The sequence below is a fragment of the Mesoplodon densirostris genome, chromosome 18, assembly GCF_025265405.1.
Source record: "Mesoplodon densirostris isolate mMesDen1 chromosome 18, mMesDen1 primary haplotype, whole genome shotgun sequence".
NCBI lineage: Eukaryota > Metazoa > Chordata > Mammalia > Artiodactyla > Ziphiidae > Mesoplodon > Mesoplodon densirostris.
This window is the reverse complement of record NC_082678.1, coordinates 52,012,658-52,030,823: the sequence shown is the minus strand read 5'-3', so window position 1 is coordinate 52,030,823 and position 18,166 is coordinate 52,012,658. Positions and strand designations below refer to the sequence as shown.

At 34.9% G+C, this 18,166-nt stretch overlaps 1 protein-coding gene across 6 annotated transcripts in view; it reads right to left on the bottom strand.

The window, feature by feature from the left end:
• Window positions 1–18,166, bottom strand: part of NF1 (neurofibromin 1) — a 261,641-nt gene that overhangs the window by 141,481 nt on the left and 101,994 nt on the right. For all 6 annotated transcript variants that reach the window (XR_009530430.1, XM_060082451.1, XM_060082452.1 and 3 more), the window contains 4 exons: window positions 17,660–17,794; window positions 14,210–14,323; window positions 3,281–3,360; window positions 1,607–1,730 (listed from right to left, as the gene is read on the bottom strand). Coding sequence is in view for 5 of the 6 variants with exons in the window: in XM_060082451.1 (XP_059938434.1) it covers window positions 1,607–1,730; window positions 3,281–3,360; window positions 14,210–14,323; window positions 17,660–17,794 (453 nt within the window). In the remaining variant the exon portion in view is untranslated. The remainder of the gene's footprint in view (window positions 1–1,606; window positions 1,731–3,280; window positions 3,361–14,209; window positions 14,324–17,659; window positions 17,795–18,166) is intronic.

Here is an 18,166-nt window from a genome sequence, read left to right as displayed (position 1 = left end):
TAGGTTTAACAGAGACACAAGTAAAACATCAACAACATAAAGCTACCACATGAAAAATATAATGTACTTCTCGGTCAATTAAAAACGACTAAGATTGCCTCCCATAAGATTTATATCCTGTGCTATGGTCAGGATAACTGGAAGTTGACTCTTTTTTTTTTTTTTTTTTTTTTTTTTTTTGCGGTACGCGGGCCTCTCACTGTTGTGGCCTCTCCCATTGCGGAGCACAGGCTCCGGACGCGGAGGCCCAGTGGCCATGGCTCACGGGCCCAGCTGCTCCGCGGCATGTGGGATCTTCCCGGACCAGGGCACGAACCCGTGACCCCTGCATCGGCAGGCGGACTCTCAACCACTGCGCCACCAGGGAAGCCCCGAGGTGACTCTTTTGAGATTAAGTTCCTCTGGACCAGTATTAACACCGGTATATAAGCCATATATAAGAGTGACTTCACTGACCAGAAGACTACAGATTCATTACTGGATTACTAATGCTTGTACTCTGGAGAATTATACCATAGGCAAGGGCATGAAACATGAAACATCTTGTTCCTTATCTTTGGAATAATGCCAAATTCCACTATATTAACACACTAAGATAAGCCATATATAAATAAATCCAACTTACCATTAGCCCATTTCTAAACAAAGAAAATTTAACAAGCTGCATGGTACACTGAAAAGCATACGCGTTTGACGCCTTTAAGATTTCTCATAGGGCTTCCCTGGAGGCGCAGTGGTTGAGAGTCCACCTGCCGATGCAGGGGACACGGGTTCGTGCCCCGGTCTGGGAGGATCCCACATGCTGCGGAGCGGCTGGGCCCGTGAGCCATGGCCGCTGGGACTGCGCATCTGGAGCCTCCGCGGCGGGAGAGGCCACAACAGTGAGAGGCCCGCGTACCGCGAAAGAAAAAAAAAAAAGATTTCTCATAGATTTTATCCATTCTAGAAATGGATAAAAATTCACTGAATCAAGTACTCCTAAAATTATTCTGTAATAGAAGAACTTTTTAATTGACTAATTATAGAAATTTTATGTTAAAAAAAAATTAAGGCTCTTCTCTAGCCCCCAAAACCTTCTCACCATACTTCAATAGTTCAGGATCAAAACTTTTCACTCAACTCCAAGGAAGAAGACTCCTGGTATTTTCAAGAGGTAAAAGCTTTCTCGCAGAAATATAAATAAACCTAGATTGAGGGCCCTCAATCTCTTCCCTTCAGCTTCTTTACATATACAGATAGATAACATTCTCTGGGCTAGCCTAGCCATAGGATTCAAGTCTTATGTATGAACTTGAGAGGAGAGACAGACTATGTTTTTACTCAATCTTCTTTGGTTATAGCAGCCCCCACTCCTCCTAGGACTGCCCCACAGAGTCCTGATTAACTCAGCTAGACTTTATCGGGATTGTGGCTTTAAGGCTAAAGGCTCAGAATAATTTTTAAAGAGTTGATTTGTCAGCCATTGTCTTCTGCACAAAATTTCCCTTGAAGACTGTAGGAGAGAGGAGCTGAATTAGGACTTAATTTGGCTAATACTCACTTCCTTAATCTCTTCTCATTACCATTCCAAATATTCTTCCATTTTGAAAGATGTCACTTTGCTTACCTTATTTTTAAGAAGAAATTTATTCCTGCAGATCAAAATTTCCCGCAACCATTTGAGAATTTCTGTGCTACTAAGCATTTGATGGCTAGTTAATTTCTTGCAGATGTAAAAAAGCATTTGTGAGCTGCAGAAACAAAGTTCACTGTTACCAGCATTGTCAACAAACAACATAATGCAGATAAAATCAGTCCATAAGAATGGCATTCTCTAATAATGGACAAAGTCTAGAGAAGTTTACTTTCCTTTCCAAGATTTGTTTTAGAGAAATGGTTATCAAAATGTTAATAGCCTGATCATCAAAGGATGTAAGTATACAGATTACGTTAAAAAAAAAAAAAAAAGCAAGTACTTCTAAGCCCCCTACTCTCCCAACTCCCAGCTGTTTCATCCATGCATCTCATTCTTGCAGAGGACTCAAGAAAAAATTATAGACCAGGTGCACAGCACAGACTGTATGTGAGCCTAATGCTCTAGAGCAGGGGTCTGCAAACGACTGCCTGCAGGCCAAATCCAGTCCATCATTTGCCTTCGTAAATAAAGTTTTAGTGGAACACGGTCACACCCCACTCATTCATTTATATATTGTCTATGGCTGCTTTCATGTCCCAACAGCCGAACTGAATAGTTATAAAAGACACTACCTGGCTCACAAAGCCTAAAATATTGACTACGTGGCCCTTTAGAGAAAAAGTTTCCTTATTCCTACTCTAGAGCTGCACTGTCCAACACAATAGCCACTAGCCAGCCACATGTGGCTACTGAGCACTTGAAATATGCCTTGTCTAAATTAAGATGTCCTGTAAGTATGAAACATAAAAAATTTTGAAGACTTTATTAAAAAAAGAATGTAAAATATCTTATTAATAACTTTTATATTAATTACATGTTAAAAAATATTATATATATACTGGGTTAAAAAACACACTATTAAAATTAATTTTACCTGCTTCTTTTTACTTTTGAACGTGGCAACTAGAAAATTTTAAGTTACATATGTGGTTCACATTACATTACTATCAAAAAGCATTGCTTCAGAGTCTAGGATTTAACTCAGCTGCCAAGTGACTTGGTGTACCCACTTCTATGATAAGAAAATGACAAAACCTGAGGCTTACACACTTACAATTTTCCTCAGTGTGTTACCTCTGTGCTCAGTGAAAAGTAATAATTTATATAACCAAGGAAATAAATTATAAAATTTATATATTTTTTGCCTTCTAAGCAGATATTCAGTATTAATTCATCCACCAAAAACACTGGTATTATCGAAAATGTATGAAAGATCATAGTTTAGAAAACTGAAATAAACTATTAACATTACAAAATTTTAATACTCTAAGCTTATAACTGTAAAAATCAATTTAAAACACAGTTGTAACCACATAAAAATCCGAAATAGAAGAGAACATACCAAATAACAGTACTTATGTTTGGCTAATGAAATTTAGCACAATTTTTAAAAATTTATTTTCTAAACTGCTGTGACAATGTTCTTACAGTTAAAACAAGAAATAATCTAATAATTTCAAGTCAAATAAAATACAAACTCATAAAACCTCTGGAGGTATAAATGAATAAAGTTTTACAATAAACTAAGTACTACAGGGTTAATATTCAAAGACAAAAATACAAAATAAAATGTTAAATTGAATTAAAAAATAACAGTGCATATACCTGATTTCCCAAAATGTTTCTACAGGAGCATCAGGATTCCACAAATCAATGCTATCTAACTGATGAAGAACCAACAGAGCCTGAATTTTTAAAAAAGAGAAAGAGAAGACTTATTCAAAAGAGTTATGGAAAACATAACACTGGAGTATTTATTTTACAAATGCTAACGAATTGTGCTACTTAATTGTAGCCTCAACACACAGTATAGGGCACAACAGAAAAACTCTGAAGAACCAAAATCTCTAGGGGATTATATGTATTATATATATATATAATATATATATATATACAAAAAATGAAGTTACTTTATTCCTATCAGTCTTACTTTAAATGGTATATACACATAAGTTATATACTGATGAATTCAGAATAGCAATATACATGTGTAAAAAGTGCTTTAAGACACAAACAAAATAATTTCAATAAGTATCAAAGAACTCTATGGAAAATAAAAATAATCCCAAAGTAAGGAGATCTCTCCAAAACTAATACACACAAAAATATTTTACCTCAAGACAATATGGTACTGGCACAAAAACAGAAACATAGATCAATGGAACAGGATAGAAAGCCCAGAGATAAACCCACGCACCTATGGTCAACTTATCTATGACAAAGGAGGCAAGGATATACAATGGAGATAAGATAGTCTCTTTAATAAGTGGTGCTGGGAAAACTGGACAGCTACATGTAAAAGAATGGAATTAGAACACTCCCTAACACCATACACAAAAATAAACTCAAAATGGATTCGAGACCTAAATGTAAGACTGGACACTATAAAACTCTTAGAGGAAAACATAGGAAGAACACTCTTTGACATAAATCACAGCAAGATCTTTTTTGATCCACCTCCTAGAGTAATGGACATAAAAACAAAAATAAACAAATGGGACCTAATGAAACTTAAAAGCTTTTGCAAAGCAAAGGAAACCACAAACAAGACAAAACGACAACCCTCAGAATGGGAGAAAATACTTGCAAACAAATCAACGGACAAAGGATTAATCTCTAAAATATATAAACAGCTCATGCACCTCAATATTAAAAAAAAACAACCAACCTAATCCAAATATGGGCAGAAGACCTAAATAGACATTTCTCCAAAGAAGACATACAGATGCCCAAGAGGCACGTGAAAAGCTGCTCAACATCACTAATTATTAGAGAAATGCAAATCAAAAGTACAATGAAGTACCACCTCACACCAGTTAGAATGGGCATCCAGAAAATCTACAAACAACAAATGCTGGAGAGGGTGTGGAGAAAAGGAAACCCTCTTGCACTGTTGGTGGGAATGTAAATTGATACAGCCACTATGGAGAACAGTATGGAGGTTCCTTAAAAAACTAAAAATAGAATTACCATGTGACCCAGCAATCCCACTACTGGGCATATACCCAGAGAAAAGCATAATTCAAAAAGACACATGCACCCCAATGTTCATTGCAGCACTATTTACAATAGCCAGGTCATGGAAGCAACCTAAATGCCCATCGACAGACAAATGGATAAAGAAGATGTGGTACATACATACAATGGAATATCACTCAGCCATTAGAAGGAACGAAATTGGGTCATTTGTAGAGATGTGGATACATCTAGAGACTGTCATACAGAGTGAAGTAAGTCAGAAAGAGAAAAACAAATATCGTGTATTAACGCATATATGTGGAACCTAGAAAATGGTACAGATGAACCGGTTTGCAGAGCAGAAATTGAGACATGGAAGTAGAGAACAAACGTATGGACACCAAGGGGGGAAAGCGGAGTGGGGTGCGGGTTGTGGTGTGATGAATTGGCAGACTGGGATTGACATGTATACACTGATGTGTGTAAAATGGTTGACTAATAAGAAAAAAAATAATTAAAATAAATTAAAATAAAAAATAAAGTCAGTCCATGAAGTCTGAAAAAAAAAATTTTACTTCTAGGCCATAAGATAAAGTAGGAGCTATCTTATTTGTCACAAATTCTTTTGGAACAGACAGGACAAATTATTTTTCAAAAAGGAGAGAAGGGGAGGAAAATAGATTTTGTATTTCATAGCAGATTATTTATCCTAAAATACCTCAATTGACCACAGAATTGAAATTGGATTTGGCTCACAGAACATTAACAGGAATATACAACTAATATACAAAAACACTACTATTAAATAAATTAATGCCATCAAGGTATAAAGAGTAAAACTAGACTCTTCCTTCAAACCAGTCCTATCCTAACTCCAGCTCCACGATGTTTCCCCCAGACGCACACTGTTCAGCTCTGCACATTCTTCTCAGTCCTTGGTCAGCACATTGGGAGATTCTTTACTCCTCCTTAAAGCCTTTTATTAAAATTCCAATGAAACACTGTTTGGAACACATAATGAGATCTGATTTCTTCTCTTAAAAACCAAATTAAATGCATAAACTGCAAATACAGCTGCAATGATAACCTGCCTCACATTAGGAAAAATAAGTAAATTTCTAATCTTGTTCAACTTTGTAACTCCAAAAGTTATAAATTACATAAACACCAGACCTATATTTCCTTATTTCAAATACTTTCACTGTAATTATTTTGAGATGTTTAGTGAAAACTGCAATTCGTTGTGAGAATCGTCAAAAATTATATAGGTTATATAGGTTATACCTCTCAAATCAAGGAAAAACAGCACAAATTAACATTCAATTTTGTTACTATTGTGCAAAAATTTAGTACAATTTACTGACACTTTAAAGTGGCAAATTCTGTAACATTTTTGTTTGACAAAACGTTTTTTTGAAATATTCAAAGAAAATGTGTTAGCCTTTTCTCTGCCTTAACATGAATGTTTTCCTTTTCATGTTCCTTTCCATTTTTAAGTTTTCTACATATATTTTAACAAAACTGTAAACACATTATACTCATTTCACATTTCATAAATATTTTTCCATATTGCTATGTGATCTGCATGGTTTAATGGATTTTTTTTGAATTTTTGAATTTTATTTTTTTATATAGCAGGTTCTTATTAGTTATCCATTTTATACATATTAGTGTATATATGTCAATCAGTTCACCAAATTGAAATATCATTCTCGTTATTGAATATTAACACATTCTCTTACTAGTGAATATTTAAAATTCTCCTAATGTTCTATTACAAATAAGAGAAATAAGCATATATGTGTACAGCTTTTTCCTTTTAACTTATATTCACAGGATTAAAAAATTACAGGAATGGAATTATTTGGACAGAAAAATGGACATCTGTATAGCTCCTGCTAAATACTGTCAAATAGCCTTCCAAAAAGAATGCAAAGTATATACTGTTTTATAGAACCAACAACAATGTACACAAATACAAGCAATGAGTGTAACAATGAGTGCTGAAACACTTTTGGTAAAATAAAGCATGATAAATAATGAAGTAGCAAATCTTAAATATATAGTTCAATGAATTTTCACAAATGAATATACCTCATATAACCATTACCCAGATCAACATTATTAACACCCAGAAGCCTTTTTCACATTCCCTTCCGGTCATCAGCTCTTGACAAAGGTAGCCACTGTTCTGACTTCTATCACCATAGGTATTTTTGCCTGTTTCTGAACTTTATGTAAATAAAGGGAATCATACAGCATGTTCTCTTTTGTGTTTGGCTGTTTTCACTCAATATTATGTCTGTGAGATTCAACCATGCTTTGTACTTAGTGGTAGCTTGTTCTTTTTGCATTGCTTTAATAAGTGGAATGATAATGTTGATACACTTGAGTTGTTTCCAGCGTTTTTGCCTACTACAAATTATGCTGCTATTAATATTTTTGTATGTGTCTTCTGGTAAACATACATATACATTTCTGTTGGATACATACCTAGGAGGAGAATTGCTAAGTCATATGTTTAGCTTTTGTAGATATATTGCAAAACAATTTTTAATGATGGTTGTACTAATTTACTTTCTTACGAGCAGGATATGAGTAAAAACAAAGCACAGTTTGATCCTTGAACAATGAGGTTAGGGGTGCTGACCCTCCATGCAGTAAAAAATGCACATATAACTTGTGACTCTCTAAAAACTTAACTACTAATAGCCTACTGTTGACTGGAAGCCTTACCAATACCATAGTCGATTATACAAATTTTGTATGTCATGTATATTATATACTATATTCTTACAATAAAGCTAGTAAAAAGAAAATGTTGTTAAAAAATCATCAAGAAAAACATCTATAGTACTGTACTGTATTTATCAATACTGTAAGTTTACGTCATGTTTACAAGATGAATCAGCTTTTTCTATTACAATGATGGCATCTTCGATAGTGTAATCCTTCCAGACTTTCATGATGTTCTCTCTATTTGGGTTCTCTTCCATAGCGTTGATAATCCTTTTCACAGGGTACCGAGTGTAATGAGCCTTAAAGGTCCTTATGAACTCCTGATCTAGAGGCTGAATTAGAGACATGTTTGGGGCAATCAGGCCACTTTGACACCTTCAGTGTTAAACTCATGGAGTTCCGGGTGGCCAGGGGCATAGTCCAGTATCAAAAGAACTTTAAAAGGTAGCCCCTTACTGGCAAGGTACTTCCTCATTTCAGTGACAAAGCATTGATGGAACTAATCCAGAAAAAGCGTTCTCACTGTGCAGGCTTTCTAGATGTACAACCAAAAGACTAGCAACTGGTATCTATATTTTCCTTTCAAGGCTTGGAAGTTAGAAGCTTTATAAATAAGGGCAGTTCTGATCATAAACCCAACTGCATTTGCACAAATCCTGGTGCTTGCTTCTCTTCCTTACTAATAAATGTCCTTTGTGGCATTCTGTTCTAGAGTAGCGCACTTTCATCTGCATTATAAACGTGTTCAGGCTTACATCCCTTCCCCTCAATGATTTTCTTAATGGCGTCTGGGAACCCATCTGCTGCCTCTTGGTCAGCAGAAGCTGCTTCTCCTTTACCTTGACATTTTTAAAGCCAAACCTCTTTCTAAAATTATCAAATGATCCTTTGCTGGCATTAAATTCTCCAGCTTTTAGATCCTTCACTTTCCTTTTGCTTCAAATTGTCAGATAAAGACTTTACTTTTTCTCGAATCATACTGAAGTCAATAGGTATACCTTTCTTATAGCAATCCTGCACCCGCATAAAAGCTACCTTTTCAGTACAAGATAAAAAGATATTTCACAAAAAGTGCAAGGTTTCATGCCACCTGGAGTATCTGCAGCAACAGCTTCATGAATTTCCATTCCCCCCGCCACAACCAATAGCCCTTACGTTGGATTCATTTATCTTGAAATGGCAGACAACCACAGCTGTCTACAATCTACAGCACACATCAAACAATTCAACTTCTTGTAATGTCATGACTTCTTTCTGCGTTCATCACTAGTGGCACTTCATATGGGTCACATGGTGTTATTCAAGGTTTGTTACTGCACTAAAAATGATGAAAAATACACGAGAACCACAAGAGATCACTTTTTACTGATACACAATTTACTGGTGAGATGAACTGCTCATGCAGAGACTATGAGCCTCACATAGCATTTTAAGTGGATACTCATGACACTTGAGCTCACCAAAATAGTAACAAAATGCAGTTATGAAATTATTACAGTAGTACAGTATGTACTACAGTTGATTTTATGCAGTTATGATTTAATACTGCATCTGTACATTTGTTTATATTTCTTTTGACTGTGAAAGATGCCTTGTACAATCTGTAAGTGTGTGTGTAAGTTTTGATAAATTTTAACTTTTTATAATAGATTTATAAATGATAATATATGGATAAACAAGGTCTTACTGTATAGCACAGGGAGCTACATTCAATATTCTGTGATTAAAACATAACGGAAAAGAATATTAAAAAAAAGAATGCATGTATAACTGAATCACCTTGCTGTACAGTAGAAATTAACACAACATTGTAAATCAACTATATTTCAATTTAAAAAAGTAAAAAAGTAAAAAAGTGTAATAAAATAAATGACCCAAAAAATGGTAATATAGACTGGTATCCATATATATTTTATGTCATGACATACCTTTTTCTTAATTTTTTTGGTATTTCTAGGTTAGCAATTCATTGGCAAGTTTTTTCAAATTGTCGCAAATCTTCAAAAAGTTTTCCAACATATTTTTTGAAAAAATCTGCATACAACTGGACCTGCACAGTTCAAACCCATGTTGTTCAAGCGTCAACTGTATAGTCATTTGATCTTTCATAAACCTTTTTGTTATCTGCTATCTAGCTTAATTTCAATGTAGTCATTAAAAAAATTTTTGGATAATTTCAATCCTTCAGAATTTGTTGAGACTTGCATTATACTCAAGATATACTAAATGTTCCACATGTACTTGAAAAGAAAATGCATTTATTGAATGCAGTGCTCTGTAAGTTTCAAATAGGTCAAATCTGATAACCATGTTGTTCAGATCTTCTACCCTTACTATTTGTTTGCTCGCTTATTCTATCAGACACTGAGAAAGGTATGCTCAAGTATCCCACTATAACTGTATTTGTCTATCTATCCTTTTACTTTACATGTTTTTATATATTTAGAAATTTTATATTTTTGCTTTATATATTTTAAATCTTTGTTATTAGACTCATATAAAGTTTTATTTTCTGGATGGATTAGAACCCTTTGCAATAATGAGATGTCTCGTGACTGATTCACTTTGTTATAAAGCAGAAACTAATAAAAAAAAAATAATAATAATGAGATGTCTCTTTTTATCATCCAACATAGGACCACCTAAATACATAAAGCAAATATTAACAGACATAAAGGGAGAAACTGACAGTAACATAATAATAGTAGGTGATTTTAACACACCATTTACATCAATGGACAGATCCTGACGGAAAACCAATAACGAAACACTGGGCTTAAACAACACATTAGTCTATATCAACTAACAGATATGTAGAAAACATTCCATCCAAAAGCGGCAGAATACACACTCTTTTCCAAGTGTACATGGAACATTCTCCAGGATAGATCACACGTTAGGCCACAAAACAAGTCTCAGTAAATTTAAGAAAACTGAAATCATATCAAGCATCTTTTCCAACCACAACACTATGAGACTAGACACCAACTACAAGAAACAAACTACAAAAAACACAAACATATGGAGGCTAAACAATATGCTACTAAACAACCAATGGGTTACTGAAGAAATCAAAGAGGAAATAAAGATACCTGCAGACAAATGAAAATGAAAACACGACGATCCACGAAAATCTATGAAATGCAGCAAAAGCAGTTCTAAGAGAGAAGATTACCTCAGTTCTAAGAGGAAGCCTAGCTCAGGAAACAAGAAAAATCTGAAATAAACAAGTTAAATTTACACCTAAAGGGACGAGAAAAAGAAGAACAAACAAAACCCAAAGTTAGTAGAAGAAAAATCATAAAGATCAGAGCAGAAATAAGAAAAACAGAGACTAAAAAAGCAATAGAGAAGATCAATGAAACTAAGAGCAGTTCTTTGAAAAGATAAACAAAATTGATAAACCTTTAGCCAGCCTCATCAAGAAAAGAAGGGAGAGGGCCTAAAAGAATAAAATCAGAAATGAAAAAGGAAAAATTACAACTGATACCACAGAAATACAAATGATCATAAGAGATTACTGTGAACAATTATATGCCAATAAAATGGACAACTGAGAAAAAAACAAATTCCTAGAAATGTACAGTCTCCAAGGCTAAATCAAGAAGATATAGAAAATATGAGCAGACCAATTACCAGTAATGAAACTGAATCAATAATAAAAAAAATTCTCAACAAACAAAAGTTCAGGACCAGATGGCTTCACAGGTGAATTTTACCATTTAGTGAAGAGTTAACACCTATCCTTCTCAAACTACTGCAAAACACTGCACAGGAAGGAATGCTTCCTCACTCATTCTACGAGGTCACCATCACCCCGATACCAAAATGAGACAAAGCTATGACAAAAAAGAAAATTACAGGCCAATATCATTGATGAACACAGATGTAAAAATTCTCAACCAAATATTAGCAAAATGAATTCAACAATACATTAAAAGATCACACACCATGATCAAGTGGGATTTATCCCAAGGACACAAGGATTTTTTTTTATATCCACAAATCAATCAATGTAATACACCACATTAACGAACTGAAGAATAAAAATCATATGATCATCTCAATAGATGCAGAAAAGGCTTTTGATAAAATTCAACATCCATTTATGATAATAACTCTCCAGAAAGTGGGCACAGAAGGAACATACCTTGACATAATAAAGGCCATATGCGACAAACCCACAGCTAACATCATACTCAATGGTGAAAAGCTGAAAGCATTTCCTTCTAAGATCAGGAACAAGACAAGGATGTCCACTCTTGCCACTTTTATTTGACATAGTTTTGGAAATCCTAGCCACAGCAATCAGAGAAGAAAAAGTACTAAAAGAAATACAAATTGGAAAACTAAAAGAAATCCAAATTGGAAAGGAAGAAGTAAAACTGTCACTGTTTGCAGGTGACATGACGCTATACATAGAAAATCCTAAAGACACTACCAAAAAACTATTAGAGCTCATCAATGAATTCAGTAAAGTTGCAGGATGCAAAATTAATACACAGAAATCTGCTGCATGTCTATACACTAACTACGAACTATCAGAATGAGAAATTAAGGAAACAATTCCCATTTACCATCACATCAAAAAAATAAAATAAAATAAAATACCCTGGAATAAACCTACTTAAGGAGGCAAAAGACCTATACTCCGAAAACTATAAGACACTTATCAAAGAAACTGAAGACAACACACAGATGGAAAGATACACCGTGTTCTTGGATTGGAAGAATCAATACTGTTAAAATTACCATACTGGCCTTCCCTGGTGGTGCAGTGGTTAAGAATCCGCCTGCCAATGCAGGGGACATGGGTTTGAGCCCTGGTCCAGGAAGACCCCACATACCAGGGAGCAACTAAGCCTGTGAGCCACAACTACTGAGCCAGCACTCTAGAGCCCGTGAGCCACAACTACTGAGCCCATGTGCCACAACTACCAAAGCCCATGTGCCTAGAGCCTGTGCTCCGCAACAAGAGAAGCCACCACAGTGAGAAGCCCACGCACCGCAATGAAGAGTAGCCCCGGCTCGCTGCAACTAGAGAAAAGCTCCCGCGCAGCAACGAAGACCTAATGCAGCCAAAAATAAGTTAATTAATTAACTTAAAAAAAAACAATGGAAGAAAATAAGTGGTGCTGGGAAAACTGGACAGCTACATGTCAAAGAATGAAATTAGAACATTCTCTAACACCATATACAAAAATAAACTCAAAATGGATTAAAGACCTAAATATAAGGCCAGAAACCATAAATCTTCTAGAGGAAAACATAAGCAGAACACTCTTTGATATAAATGGTAGCAGTATTTTTTTTAGATCTGTCTCCTAAAGCAAAGGAAATAAAAGCAAAAATAAACAAATGGGACCTAATTAAACTTAAAAGCTTTTGCACAACGAAGGAAACCATTGACAAAATGCAAAAACAGCCTACTGAATGGGAGAAAATATTTGCAAACTATATGACTGATAAGAGATTAATATTCAACATACATAAACAGCTCATACAACTCAACATCAAAAAAACAAACAACCTGATTTTAAAAATGGGCAGGGCTTCCCTGGTGGCGCAGTGGTTGAGAATCTGCCTGCTAATGCCGGGGACACGGGTTCGAGCCTTGGTCTGGGAAGATCCCACATGCCACGGAGCAGCTGGGCCCGTGAGCCACAACTACTGAGCCTGCGCGTCTGGAGCCTGTGCTCTGCAACAAGAGGCCGCCATAGTGAGAGGCCTGCGCACCGCGATGAAGAGTGGCCCCCGCTTGCCACAACTAGAGAAAGCCCTCGCACAGAAACGAAGATGCAACACAGCAAAAATAAATAAATTAAATTAATAAACTCCTACCCCCAACATCTTAAAAAAAAAAAAAAATGGGCAAAAGAACTGAATACACATTTTTCCAAAGAAACATACAGATGGCCAACAGGCATATGAAAAGATACTCAATATCAGTAATCATCAGGGAAATGCAAATCAAAACCACAATGAGATATCACCTCACATCTGTCAGAATGAACCAAAGGAACACAAATAACAAATGTTGATGAGGATATGGAGAAAAGGGATCCCTTGTACATTGTTGGTGGGGATGTAAACTGGTGCAGCCACTGTGGAAAACAGTTTTTTTCTCAAAAAACTAAAAATAGAACTACAATACGACCAGCAATTCCACTCCTGGGTACATATCAGAAAAAACAAAAATATTAATTAGAAAAGAAACATACACCCCAATGTTTATAGTAGCATTATTTACAACTGCCAAGATATGGAAACAACCTAAGTGTCCATTCATCCAACAGGTGAATGGATAAAGAAGATGTGGTAATGAATACATATATATACAACAGAATACTACTCAGCCATAAAAAAGAAAGAAATTTTGCCATTTGCAGCAACATGGATGGACTTGGCAGGCATTATGCTAAGTGAAATAAGTCAGACAAAGACAAATACTATATGATATCACTTATATGTGGAATCTAAAAAATCCAACAAACTAGTCAATATAACAAAAAAGAAGCAGACTCACAGATACAGAGCCCAAACTAGTGGTTCCCAGTGGGAGGGAGTTTGGGGGGCAGGCAGGAGTTTGGGGGGCTGGGGAGTGGAAGGTACAAACTATTGGGTGTAAGATGGACTCAAGAATATATTGCATAACATGGGGAATATAGGTAATATTTTGTAGTAACTGTAAATGGAAAATAACCTTTAAAAATTGGATTAAAATTTTTTTAAATAAAATAAAAATTAAAGAAAAAATTTTAAAGGAATAGATTAAAAAAAGGAATGTACATAGTTACAACTTTACCTTTAAGAGCCTAGAATTCATTTTCCCCTTACCTCCATTGCTTCCTGGGCAATCTCTGGCATGTGTGACTGAGGAACCAGTTGGACGAGCCCTGTAATTAATTCTGCGGTACTGCCTTGAGTTTCAGGCCCCTGTTTTCTTGGATTCTGCAAAGAAAAAAGCAAATTTCAATTAAAAAAAAAAATCAATGGACAGAGGCTGAAGGGTGGAGGGAATGGAGACTGACTGCTAATGGGTTCTAGGTTTATTTTTGAGGTGATGAAAATGTTCTAGATGTTCTAGACCTAGATGGTGGTGATGGCTACACAACCTTGTAAATATACCAAAACCAGTGAATTGTACACTTTAAACAGGTAAAAACTTCATGGTATGTGAATTTTACCTCAAAAATAATAATAATTGTGGGATTTTAAAAAAAAATCAAAATTGCTTTTGTTAAGAATTCTCTTAATCTACATCTATACTTGTTCATTAACGTGAATAATATCCAGAGAAAATCCTAATTAAAAGAAAACAAAAACTAGGTATTCGTTTTTCAGTTAAGAAATTACATCAATAATAGAAGTAAGTAATTTTTTTTCAGCAACACTACATTGGCTAAATAATATACCTCTGATTTGGAACTTCTGGTTTGGGATCTTAAAATTGTTGTGATGAAAGGCAAAGAATGTGCATGCTTGATGAGGACTACATGATTATCCTGTGTAGCCCTCTTTTCCAGTATAAGGACCTACCCAAATCCACACAGGGCTAGAATCCACAACTCCAGATACCCATACTTCAGGATTTTTCATTGTGGAAAGACATTGTATACAAAACAAAGCAGCAGATAAATGTGAATGTCTACCTACTTAAAGAGACTAAAATGCTTCCTATAACTTGGAAGAATCTATTTACACTTCAAGCATATATGGTTCATTTAAGTGAGGCCAATTCAATTAGTGCCCATATTTTATTTTGTTAACTACACACTCTTTCCCATGACAACAATTAAGGTAAGCCCTCACCCCAGTGTTTCTATAATTCAAAAACTGTTTGCCTATTTTTCTGACATTTGTATTCATTCATTAATAGCCCAATAACATTTACTGAACACCAAAGACACAACAAATAAAAAAGACATGTTTCCTACCCTCTTGGAGCATGTAGTCTGGTGGGAAAGACAAACATCAATAAAATAATTAGATCAACAAGTTTAAATTGCACATGAGAAAGAACTATGAAGTTACATGCTGCTATGAGCATTTGTAACAGGGAAATGTGGTATAGGCAGGGATGCTTCCTTAGGGCAGTGATAACAGCTCAGAATTAGGAATTACTATGTGAAGAGGATAAGGAAGGATACTGTAGGCAGAGGAACTGCAAGTGCATGGATAGGCATGAAGGAATGTAGTAAGAGGGAGTGAAAGGCCATCATAACTAGAGTAAAGACGACAAATATAATGCTATAGATGTTGCAGAGGTGGTAGGTGGGAGTCAAACGCTGCAAAACCATGTAGGTCTATTTGGAGTTTGCTTTATGCCCAAAGCAACCTCAACTAAAAGGTTTTAAGCTGGGCAGGAAGCGTAAGATTTGCTTTTTGAAGATATCACTGTAACTTTAGTGCAGAGAAATGATGAAAAGGAAGCAAGAGATGATGCCAGCTGAGCAATTAGGAGGCTTGAAAAATTGAGAGTAGTATGAATTAGGATAGAGAGGTAGAGATAGAAGACAATAAAATCACATTACTTTAAAAAACCATGACTGAAATCACTTAATGGTTATTCCTATATTTATCCTATTTACTAAGATTTAGATTTTTATAGGTACAATATAAAATAATCAAATATTTACAATGAATCTTTCACTACTTTAACTTACCTTTGATTACTCTGAGAAAAGTTATTTAACCACTAGATGGCAGCAAAGAAAATAACTTCTATTTTAAATGATCCTTTTCTGCTTGCTAAATTTTAAACGTGGAAAACAGCACTTTTTGCTTAAATTCTTGTTTCTTGACAATAAAATATTTAACACAGAAGGCACTGGTATTCTCTGATTCTGAATTATAGCTATGCAAACAGAGTGGTGCTAATATATGACATGCATGATGAAACACCACCACAAGTAACCTGGGCTACATAACAAAGAAATGAGGGGAAAAAGTTATTTCATTCCTTTTATAAAGTCTTAATGATAGATTTTAGGACTTTTTCCACACCAAAGTTCTAACAATTTTTTCTATTAGACTCCCAAGTTTGGACGGGCTTTTCAAAGAGTTCAAAACAATATAGGCCTTTTTTGGGGGATCACTAATCTTTTTGGGAATTCTCTCTCTCTCATCTCTTTTCTCTCCAGAAAAAATATTTACATAAATACTTTTTTCAATTCAGAGGACTCAAAGAACTCTTGAAACTATGGACATCAAGTTATGAACTCCTAAAGTACAGTAATTTGAAAAATATACCATCAAAATTAAAAGTACCCTTACCACTTAAAAACCCTGTTGCTGAACAAAGCAATAGGAAATCGTTCTGTATGTTGCTCTCCAAGGACTTAAGAAATTCCACAGGGGTTAAATATGTTATCCTATGAGCTTCACAATATATTTCTGTTATGTTTGGGGCATTAATAATATTAGTGTTAATGTTAACTGTATTTTATTAATAGTAATAATACATAACATTTATTTAGTGCTCATTATGCATTTATTTTGCATTGTTCCTAAAAGCATGACACGTATTATCTCAGTCTGCTTAACAAGCTAAGGTAGGAACTATTATTATCATCACAATATTTCAGATAAGAAAACTAAACACAGAGAGGTTAAGTCACCCAAATCACATAGCTAATATGTCTCCAGAACCCATGTTTTTCATCCTTTCATATAACTGTCACTCATTTTCACTTGTTAGTTCCTAATTATCTTGTGTACTACAGTGATGCTTTCAGGAATCTAATATCATCTGAGGTTGCTAAGAGCAGAGTTACCACAATAATTGAGCGCTAACCATACCCATTTGTAACTCCTTTTCCTCCCAATACAGTATACACAGGCAAAGCCAGTGATATTAAAAGGCTGATGACAGGAAGAAAGGGGGATGGAAAAACTCAATTTTTTGGCAATAGCAATTGGAGACTTAAAAAACCAACTGTGTATATATAGGAAGCACTCAATTTATGGTTGCTTCATTACATCTAAACCCCATCCCAGGATTATGCCTGAATAATATATAATCTGGTAGTCGGGTATGCACAGATCTTACCAAAGTATGTTAGTTTAATGATAAGAAAAATTAAGACAAAAGGTTAAGAAATCTGGTCTAATTGTATTAGTATTCTCTGTAAGTTTATTTTCTTAGGGATCTCTTAGGTTTCATGTATGATCAGGAAGGTCAGTAAGTGATCTCGAGCTAACAATCACCTTCAAGGTTTTGGCTTTTCAGCTAAACCAAACTAAGTTAGTATAATAATTTCAAGGCATTTTATAAAAAATACTTACACAAAGCAAGAGCTTTGGATCTGCATGAATTAGTTTCACCATGGACAAGAGAAGATACTTATAGCTTCTTGTCTCCATGTCTGTAGGTTTTTCTTTAAATTTAAGGCTTGTTACTTTTTCTTTAAATGTAAGACTCTAAAAACAAAAACATGACATTCACCTTGTAAGAATCAGACATCAGAATCAGGATAACAGCTATTCAACTTTTTCAAGTAAATCTATTTTTAAAAAGCTTTGAAAAATAAAGGGACATATTTTACACCACCAAATGTGTAGTATTAGTAGAAACGTTCAATAGAAAGTATAAGATTAATATAATTAAGCTTGAAAAGCAAATAAAAATTATTTTTGCAACATTATTCTTATATAATCTAATAAAGTTTAAGTGAAAATCTGCTAAAATACTAAAAGCTTTTTTTTTTTTTTTTTGCGGTACACGGGCCTCTCACTGTCGTGGCCTCTCCCGTTGTGGAGCACAGGCTCCGGACGCGCAGGCTCAGCAGCCAT